The sequence below is a fragment of the Nannospalax galili genome, unplaced genomic scaffold, assembly GCF_000622305.1.
Source record: "Nannospalax galili isolate Female #2095 unplaced genomic scaffold, S.galili_v1.0 scaffold1750, whole genome shotgun sequence".
Lineage (NCBI taxonomy): Eukaryota > Metazoa > Chordata > Mammalia > Rodentia > Spalacidae > Nannospalax > Nannospalax galili.
In genome coordinates this window covers 86,039-96,309 of record NW_008329031.1, presented here as the reverse complement: position 1 = coordinate 96,309, position 10,271 = coordinate 86,039, and the positions used below count along the sequence as shown (strand labels likewise).

General features: G+C 45.6%; 1 protein-coding gene across 1 annotated transcript in view; it reads left to right on the top strand.

Annotated features, from left to right (window-relative positions):
* Window positions 1-362: 362 nt before the first annotated feature.
* The window catches only part of Tmem123 (transmembrane protein 123), a 32,753-nt gene continuing 22,844 nt past the window's right edge, over window positions 363-10,271 (top strand). Inside the window, exons 1-2 of the mRNA XM_008829885.3 lie at window positions 363-609; window positions 4,816-4,872. Of these exons, the coding sequence (XP_008828107.1) occupies window positions 531-609; window positions 4,816-4,872 (136 nt within the window). The 5' untranslated portion in view covers window positions 363-530. The remainder of the gene's footprint in view (window positions 610-4,815; window positions 4,873-10,271) is intronic.

Here is a 10,271-nt window from a genome sequence, read left to right as displayed (position 1 = left end):
GGAGGAGTTTGAGGCCCGGCGGGGGGGGGGCAGAGCCGGGGAGAAGTCTCCCCTCCCCCTGAGTCCGAGCGCCGCCCCGCCCTGCTGCCCTGCCAATGGCCCCGCCCCGCCCCCTCCAGGCTCCGCCCCGGCATCGATGACCACGCCCTTTCCGGCCCGGCCTTTGGTCGCAGGCCACGCCCACTCCCGGTTCTACCCTTCTTCCCGGCTTCGCCTCTCAGCAAGGCCCCGCCCCTCCCACCCCTGCCCCGCCTCCTCTCGGCAGGGTCACGCCCTTTCTAAGCCTGTGGTTTTCCCCCGCCTCTTCTCACTCCTGGCCCCGCCCTCTAGCCCAGGCCCCGATCTCTGCAGGCCCCGCCCCTCCCGGCCCGGCCCGCGCACAATTTGGTCATCCGGGCGACCCGCGGCCGTGGCGAGCGGTGCCCGGCGGAAGAGGACGCGGAGGCTGTGTGCAAGAGGTGTCGCTCCGGGCTCCGGACGGTCTCTGCCGGCGCGTTCGGCGACCCTGAGGCCGGCCGTCCTTTCGAACAATGGGGCTCGGCGCGTGGGCCGCGCTGCTGCTATGCGCGCTGCAGGTGCTGGCGCTGCCGGGAGCCGCGACCGCGCAGGGTGAGTCCGCCTGGGGAGGAAGCGCCAGTCGCTGGCCTGGCTCGCCGCGGGGGAAGCTCCACGTGTCTCCGGTGGACCCCGCGGGGTCGGGGAAACAGGCTGGGCGGGCTCCGGCTCCTCGCCGCGTGGAGGCGGCAGCCGCTGGCCGGCCGGGACCTGTTGAGCTGCCCGGGCTGAGCTGGGCTCGGCGGAGCCTCTGCCTGGTCCTCCGAGTTTCTAGAGTTCGCGTGGGTTAGTTTATCCGGGACTGCGAGGTTTGGTGGCTTCAGGAACAGGTGGACCAGGAACTTTCTAGCACCCCAACTGCTGTCAGCTGAAGGTCCCCCTTAGACTCCAGGGCGGGTGCTGCAAGCTGGACGCTCTCGGTGTGCGAGCCCTGCTCCTGGTGCTGGTGAGGTTTAGGATGGGGGCGGTGGTCGCCCGGGTGTGCAGCGCGCCCCCGGCACCGCCTGCAGATCCGTCCTCCCTAGCCTACGACGTCATCACTAAGGTCATAACAAGATGATGCTGCTTCCTTGGAGGGGATTTTGTTCCCCTTGGAGGCTTTGACCCTTTTGAAGACTTTGAGGAACTTTTTGGATGAGGCCAGGAAACTTAATTTGCTGTGAAATTTTGGTTTTCCTTTGTTACCTATTATAGGAGTCCAATCACTAGGGTATTAATAGAGTGAGTTAGCGAGGATAATTTGTTTTAAGTGACTGGAAGGTTTTTGGTGTTTTTCGCTTCTGTCTGCTGTGTATTTAGTTTTAGATTAGTTTTATTTAGCAAGAGATAACCAGCCTGTTTACATACCCAGATGGTTCAGACCCAACACCTGCTTTTGCTGGAATAATCCGCGTGAATTAAACTTTTTTGTTTGTTCTGCTGAATTTCATTCCTTTTTGTTCTGTTCTGTTCTGACAGTCTCAGGTCACCCACTAGTCCATGCTGGCTTTGAACTTCTGTAGCTGAAGTCGACCTTGAACTCAGCCTCCTGCCTCCACCTCCGAAAGGCTAGGATTACAGGGTTTTGGCACCCAGCTTACTGAAACTTTTTCTTTGTTCATTTGACTTCTTGTACCTTGACAAACTGGAGCTACAGACCTAATTTAGATAGTTTAAGAATGACCAGTAGAGTATTGTTATGCTCTGTCTTCTAGAAAATATCATACTGTGTATGGGAGAAGGCCATCATTTTTTCCAATTCATGTTTTGTGTACAAATAAATCTTATTTTCTTGAACAAATTACAGATTGGAGAAATAAGGAGGGTCCTTTCTAGCTGCTGCCCTTGTTACACAGGTTTTTTTGTTCTAGTTTTTCTCTGTGATCTGTTTCTGAATATCTAACTTAGAGGCTAGTGCTGTTTGGAAAACTTGGAATGCCCTGCTATAGAACAGCCCTGGTTTCATAAACTAGTGTAGCCAGTGGTTCAGTTCTTTAGACTATAATGTCTCCTTCAAACTGTACTAAAAGAAGGTTCTACAGAAGATTTTTGTTTAAAAAAAGGCAAATCACTAAGCCAGGCTGGATGGTATACACCTGTTATTTCAGCATTAAAGCGTGAAGGGGCAGGAGGATTGTGAGCCCAAGGCCAGCCTGGGCTATACAGGGAGACCTTGTCTCTAAAAAGAAATAGAAACCAAATGGAAAAAGCAAGTTAAGTGTTCTAGTCCTTCTACCGTGTGTAGTGTGAAGTGTCATTACAAAACATGGTGATTTTAACAATCATACTGAATTGTGCTAATGCTTGTTAGGTACACCCCCCACACACTATGCTAAATTGAGGTCCATAAATCACCCCTTGGGTCCTCACATGCCACTCCTACTGTAGCTGAGGAAGCTAAGACTTAGACGTGAGCTAACTTAAAGTGAAACAACTAACACATGCTTGTTTTCAGATCCAAATCCAAACTTGCAACCATCTCACTGCTAAGCTACATTAGTTGATAGTAGTTCTCAAAGTAGACCATGCTTTTAACCACAGCACTGTCTAGACTATTGCGGCAAATGATAAAGTTAGTTTTAAAATATTATTACATAGTTTTTATTTATTTTTATTTTGTGTGTATGAGCGTTTTGCCTACATGTAAGTGCACATATGCATGCAGTGTCCATCAGGCCAGAAGAGGGCGTCAGATCCCCTGGAACTGGAGTTAAGGATCAGTGTTAGCTGCCATGTGGGTGTTGGGGACCAAACCCAGGTCCTTTGCAAGGACAGCCAGTGTTTGTAACTGCTGAGCCATCCCTTTACTTTCTGCTACATAGTTTTGTAAACAGCCTCCATTGGTTGGAACAAGTTAACTAGTGAACAAACAGGCTTGATTGTGGTAAATCAATGAAAGGTATTAGCAGAATGGGATGAGAGGCTGTTACTGTCTTAGTGGCAAATGACAGAAACCCATGTTTAACAACCTTGGGGAAAAGAACAAATTTTTACTCTTACAGCTAAACAGCCCAGGGGTTGAAGGGGCATGAAAATAGCTGTACTCAAATATTTATTTTGTTGAGAAATCCATTCTCAGGAGAGAGAATAACAGGAAGGCTTGTGTAGCTGTCCAGGCCAAAGATGGTCATTCTCATGGAGATGACTGTTTTGGGTAGTGGGACTGATGACTTGCTATGGATCCAACCTTGGAGCATGAAAGAGGGAGGGATCATAGGATGACTTCTTGGTTTAGGAGTGACCAACAGTTGATGCAACATGGGGAAAATGAAAATACAGTAATTAATGTAAATTAGTGGAATGAATCTGCCTAGTCCACATCCAGACTGCTACTCAACCAGCTAAGTGGCTTTCTCTGGACCTCAGGTCCCTATCATTACAAAATACTGCCTCTGCCACAGAATTTCCAAGAGGGTTTGATGAACAAAACCTGCTCCCCATAAGCACTTAATGTTGTTGGCTGATGTTTGATGCCTTCTGCTAAATACATCTGCACTGTCTACCGATCCTGACCTTTCTTGGGTGTCTGTATCCTTTTATGATAGACTATAGTCCCACTAAAGGAACACATTTGCTGGAGAAGTAACTTTAAGAGTTGGTAAAGATTTCAGAGTTATTGCTTACTTTGTGCTTTGAGGATTTCTTTGATTTCTTTTGGTTTTATTGTTGAGTGAACTTTGTTATGTCAGAAACATAGACAACACCTTTGTGTGTTTTTGAAAATAAGTCACTGAAAAGTTGCTTATTTGGGTCACAGAATTCTCTTAAATTTTAAGGTACTAGTTCAAAAATTAAAAATACCAAGAAAATTTTCAATGAGAAATGAGAATCCTACTAACTTCATCGCTCCATTGAATGAACTTAAGGGTACAGAAGACCCAGAGGCACCCATGAATATAAAGGGGCCTTCACGGGATGGTCCAGGTCACCCAGAAGAGCAGCCACTGCTAGCAGAAGTGGTTTGGGCTGTCGGCACCTCTATGCTGTCTTCATGTGCATGTACTCTTGACTAAGCTCTTGCTGTCAGCGGCTGGTACAGAGCACTGTGCAAGTGTTTGTTAAACAAGCTCAATGCTTTTTGTGCAGAAGAGCTAACAAACCAGTCTCAAACTTACTGACAGCTTTGGGATATGTTTCATAGCAACAGTGGTAAAAGCAGAACTTCCTGTGATGGAGTCTACCCTTCCCCATGCCACTGTCATCCTTAGGTTAGCTGCTCAGGCCTTGCCCATTTGTAGCTGTGTCTTCCCCATCCTCTTGCATACGGACTCCAGGCTAAGAGACCCAAAGTATCTCTGGTTAGGAGGTGCGGTGGGGTCTGGATGGGCCCCACCCACTTTAACTAGATGGGCCTCTCCTCACTTTTCCTGCATCCTTAAAGTCATACATTCCTTTTGCAAGATTCAAGCTCCTCTGCCCAGGACTCTAGACAGTCTGATGTAAGCAGATACTGTGGGCCTTCCCCGTTTATCGGAAACCTGTAAGAGAGGACCTCCCCCACTGTGCCACAAGGGCCTGAACTCTTCAGAGCCCACTACCGTGCTTTCTTCCCATCATGGCATTAATATCTCTTCTGATAAATCTCTTACCAAAAAAATGCTGAGTTTTAACCACCCCACCGCCACACACACACACACACACACACACACACACACACACACGCACACACACACACCCTGTACTCCAAACCTGAGCCCTTTTAGGCAGAGAAAACATATTGCCAGTGTTATAAGTTAAATACTCAGTGCTCATTCATAATAGGATCTCTCTTTTATTTTGTAGGATCTATAAGTGCAAACCATTCTGTGCCTCTGCAGAACTCCAGTGTTACCACAACAGGTAAGTTCAAGATTCAAGAAAGAGATTTTCTGTCTAGGCCAAAGCCCTAACAGCCAGGGAAATACAAGTAAGCTGGTATAGGACCTGCTGTAACCACGAGTTACCCATGAATCCGTCTAGCCTACCTGAAGGGCTATCCACTGTAGACATTAATAAGTGATTGATAAGTTATGGATTCTAGGGATCTCTGAACTCACTAGCCTGACAGGGACTAGCATGCCTCCTAACAGGGCTGTCTTCTTAGTATTCTTACTTTCCATTGTTGACCGAGTTGGGAACTAGGAAAGCTTACATATGTTCTGTCTGTAGACTGGTTTTCTCCTTTTACTCAGTGAGATTTACCGCGTGTCTCTTAATGTGCTGTGACTTTAAGTGCTCCAGATACAAAGTGGACCTTGTGTTGACTCTCTGAACTGTTTTTGAACTATAGATCACATGAAAATTACTGATTTTTACCCGAGTCTGTAGTTGATTGGCATTTAAGCACACTCGCTGTGTAACTTCACAGTTTTTTTCTTGTTTATTTAATTTTTTCTTAAAGCAGGGTCATGCAAAGTAGCTTAGGTCCGCATCAAGCTCACTGTGCTACAGGCTGGCCTTGAGCTTGAGATCCTCCTGCCTCAGCCTTTCAAGTGCTAGGGCTGCAGATGTGCACCGCCGTGTCCATGCTTGGAGCTCGTGTGGGCCTCCGTGTCCGTGTGGTCTGTGTGGTTCATCCGCAGTGTCCTCAGTTAACCTTTGTGCCTTGCTTTCATTAGCTCTGCCTTTCAGGTCTGGCGAAACATACAGTGTGCTTCTATTATGATAATAGTTGTACTAAACTTTAGAATGTTTACCAAAATCTACTAAAATACAGAAAAATTTTCATTGAGGAGAAAAGGACTAGATAACCCCAAAATACAAGGAATTATCACTAGGTAGTTGTGAGAGTGTTTTAAAAATATTGTATTAGACTGCTGGGTGTCTTTTCCTTTGTGTGTGTGTGCTATGCATATGTGTTCACCTGTGTGTGCACTTGTGGAGGCAAGAAGTTGACTTCGAGTATCTTCCTTTAATGCTCTCCCCCTTTTATTTATTATATGGGGATATATATATATATGTGTGTGTGTGTGTGTGTGTGTGTGTGTGTGTGTGTGTAATGTGTGTGGATACAGGTGTACATGTGCATGGGGCTGTTGTAGAGACCAGAGGACAACTTTTGGGAGTCCTCCTGGGTCTGGAAATCAAACTCAGGCCATTAGGCTCATAGGAACTCAGGTTACCAGGCTTTTGTGGCAAGTGATTTTAGCCACTGAGCCGTCATCCCAGCTCATCACCTTATTTGTTGAGACAAGGTCTCTCACTGAACTTAGAGCTTGCCTTTCAGGCTAGATTGGCTGGCCAAGCCCCTGCGATCCACCTGTCTCTGTTGTTTTCCCCTGTGTACACCACACTAGCTGGCCTGCAAGCTTATGGAGACTCTCCTGTCTCTGCCTCCCATTTTACTGTAGGAGTGCTGGGATTATTAACATACTTTGGGTCTAGCTTTTTATGTGGGTTCTAGGGATAGGAACTCAGATCCTCACTGATACAACTTGCCATATTGGAGTCAGTGAATCTTTTTTCTCTTGCTTTGGTCACCTAAGGAAGTAGGATCTGTCATCTAGTCATTCTTACACCTAATACTATACCTGGTATGCCTTAAAAATATGTTTATTTTTAGTGAATTGAAATGAATTGTGGCATCGATGCATTTCATAATTACTGACTTAACCAAAGCAACACTATACACATTCTGCAAGCCACACATGGTGATACATGCCTGTTATCTCACTCAGCATTCAGGAAGATGAGGCAAGAAAGTCAGGAGTTCCAGGCCTCAAGAACTTGTCTTTTTAAAGAAAAAAAATAAACAAACAAAAAACACCAAAAGCTCAGTGTGGCTCACATGTATAATTTCAGCACTCAGGAAGCAGAGGCAGGAGGATTGCAGAAAGTGTTAGGCCAGCCTGATTGAGTTCCAGGCCAGCAGATCCACACATTAAGACTTTGCATCAAAAAAATAAGCAAGAAAAAAAAAAGAAAGAAAAGAAAAACATTATGCAGCCATGTCTGGTTCATGTTCTTGTCCTGCTGGTTTTCTTTATACAGGGCCAGACAGAAATGGAGGTTGCTTTCCAGTTGTAACAGTGAATTCTTTGCCGTGGTTCCACTTGAATTGTTTGAGAACAGTCGTACCTTTGACATTCTGCAGAGATGTTTCTGTGCTTTCAGCTGGTTTGTTTTTTTTTTTTTTTTTTTTTTTTAATGGTACTAAGAACCAAACTCTGGGCCTTGTACATGCTGGGCAAGTGCTCGACCACTGAACTATATCCCAGCCACACTCTGAGCTCAAAATGCAGATTTTCCCCCTGCTTCCTATATATAATCAGAGGGTTTCTATTCTAGGGTCTGTGGCTGTATGGACATACACACAAAGATGATGCTTGCCTGCATTATTTTTCATAATAGGTGTTTGAGCAGGATGTAAGGTGATGTGACGTGGTCCACACTGGTTTCAGAACACAGGTTTCTCCCTGATCATCTCATTGATGCTTCCTAGGAAGGAGTCTGAAAGGGTCACGTTACTTCTATCTAGTTTGAAGTTCTTTTTTGGATCATAGTTTATACCAGGCCACTTCCAAAATAGTTCATAAGTTACTTTTCTATACCTGACAAGAAGCAGTTTAAGGGTGGAAGGTTTTGTTTTGGCTCATGGCTTGAGAGAAGATAGTCCATCCTGGTGAGGAAGGCAGAGCAGGCATGGCAGGCGTGGCGGTGGAGTGGAGGGCATCCGCATCTCCCAGGATCCGGAAGCAGAGGAAGGAGAATGCCAGGGCAACCTGCTTGCTTTTTCCCCTTTCATCAAGTCTTTGACCTCAGCCGGTTCAGAGCGGGTCCTCTTGCCTCCTCAATTACATCTTTCTGGAACACCCTAGCAGGTGTAACCAGAGGTGACAGTGCCCAAAACATTCCTTAATCCATTCAAGTGAAGATGAGTTTGTCAGCTGGTCTCCTGCCATCCATGTTCTGCTGCCTTGGGCTGATGGCCTGTCCTTGGCCTAGTCACCTGCTCTAGTAGGTTGGCTTTATACACAAACAGGGCAGGGACCACAGCGGTTTGGGGCACATGGACTTGTTTTGTGCTTAGAGTTCTGGAGAGAGCAGGGGACAAAGTTTAACAGCTTATTAATCGTTCTACATTCCATTTGGTCGGGTATGTAGTCCCATAATCTATTTTAGATACAAAAGTGTGAAGAAATACTAGATGAAAACTTCCTCTGAGGTTTAAGCTACTCTTAAGGAGAGACCTAGTTTGCTTTCCAGGGTGTTTTGATGCAGGTAGTATAAGATAGCTAGGTACGTGCTAGAGAGATGGCTCAGTGGTTAAGTGTGCATACTGCTCTTACAGAGGACCCAGTTCAGTTTCCAGCATCTGGCACCTACATCTGGCTCACAACCACCTATAACTCCAACTCTGTGAGATCCAATGTCTCTGGCCTCAGTGGGCTTCTGCACTCACATACCCATAACACACACAATTGAAAATTAAATCTTTAAAAAAAACCAAAGGGGCTGGAAAGTTGGCTCAGCACCTAAGAGCACTGACTGCTCTTACAGAGGAACTGGGTTCAATTCCCAGCATCCACATGGCAACTAACAACCGTCCTAACACAGTTCCAGGGGATCTGACACCCTCTTCTGACCTAAGGGCATTGCACAATATGGATGTACTTACACATACAGGCAATACATTCATGCAGATAAAATAAAAATAGTAAATTTTTTTAAAATAAAGAACCAAAGCAGCCTTTTATGAAAGAAAAAAGATAGCTGGGTAATGAGATTTGATGTAAGAAGCAATTTCCCTAACTACTCTAATAATTAGTCGATACTTTAAAGAACACATTTAATTCTTCATAGTGTTATGTTCAATTCATGTTTGAAAGATTGCATTTGAAAATTGGTGGTAGTGTTCACAGATTTTTTTTTCTTATGGATTATGGAACAGTCATCATTCACTATGCTGTATACTTACTCATTGAACAGATGTACATTTGAACCTCCCACTTGGCTTGCCACTATTTCAGGCTGAAGGTATTTGGTAAATAAAACGGATCTGGTTTGCCCTCATGACAGAGGAGTGAACAACTGCAGGTGATGTGGATGTTGGTTTTAAAAGGTGAGCAAGCTCACCAGCATACATAGGCCATGCGGTCGGGAATGACTGGAAGGTCTTGTCTGCTTCAGGTCCCAGTAGGACCTCTACAGTGGATTGGTTCAAGCTGAGACCCAAAGGACAGGGAGAGCCCTCCCTCCCAGTTCCAGAGGAAAGAGCATCCCAGGCAGGAATAGCTGACCTCCACTCTGAGGCAGGAGTAGATCTCTTGTGTCAAGGCGTGTTGGGGAGGTGACTAGACCTAGCACAGGGAGGGTGTCAACTCTGGTTATGTTATTGCAAACAGAAAGCATAGGCAGCCAGAAGTGGGTTTTGGCAACTTCATTAAAGTTTCTGCCGAGCCTGCAGAAACTTTCATGCTGCTTTCATGCTGTGCAGCCCTCAGGACAGCAACTAGAATACACTGTAACTGCCAGGGTTTTCTTTCCAAGTGTTCTCTATCCTTAGTATCCTGGAGTTGTAATTAGGAGTTGAATTGCATCTGGCATGCTTCTACTTCAGTTAGGAGCTGTTGCTGTATTTCACTATGGTGTGAACATTTAACACTTTAAACCCTTAGTCATTTCAAGGGATGGGGCTCAATGACTAGCCTGTTGTGTGAGTTCTGAGAAAACCAGTAAATTATGAATGAGGGCTTGAAATAGTGGGCACAGGGAGAAGTCACGATGAATGGAAATTAGGAAAGATTAACATGGAAGTGTGCAAACCGAGAAACCACGCAGAAATTCCAGAAATAGCACATAGAACAGAACTAAGAAAAATAAAAAGATTGGGCGTATTATGCCCCACCCCTACTGCACCTTTTTTTAAAAAGCAGGAAAAGCAAAAAGTGATGTATCCAGTGGTTTACAAGGTAAGACACGGGGCAGGAAAAAAGGTAGAGCTATGGAAGAAAAGTCACAAAACTCCTGATTCCTGTGTTTCCATTAGTGCAGGGGAGGGGTTCTGGCACAGTGAAAAATAAAAAGATTGGGCGTATTATGCCCCACCCCTACTGCACCTTTTTTTAAAAAGCAGGAAAAGCAAAAAGTGATGTATCCAGTGGTTTACAAGGTAAGACACGGGGCAGGAAAAAAGGTAGAGCTATGGAAGAAAAGTCACAAAACTCCTGATTCCTGTGTTTCCATTAGTGCAGGGGAGGGGTTCTGGCACAGTGGGGGGAACCTTAATTTTACCTTGGAGTGTGCTGGGGAGATATATA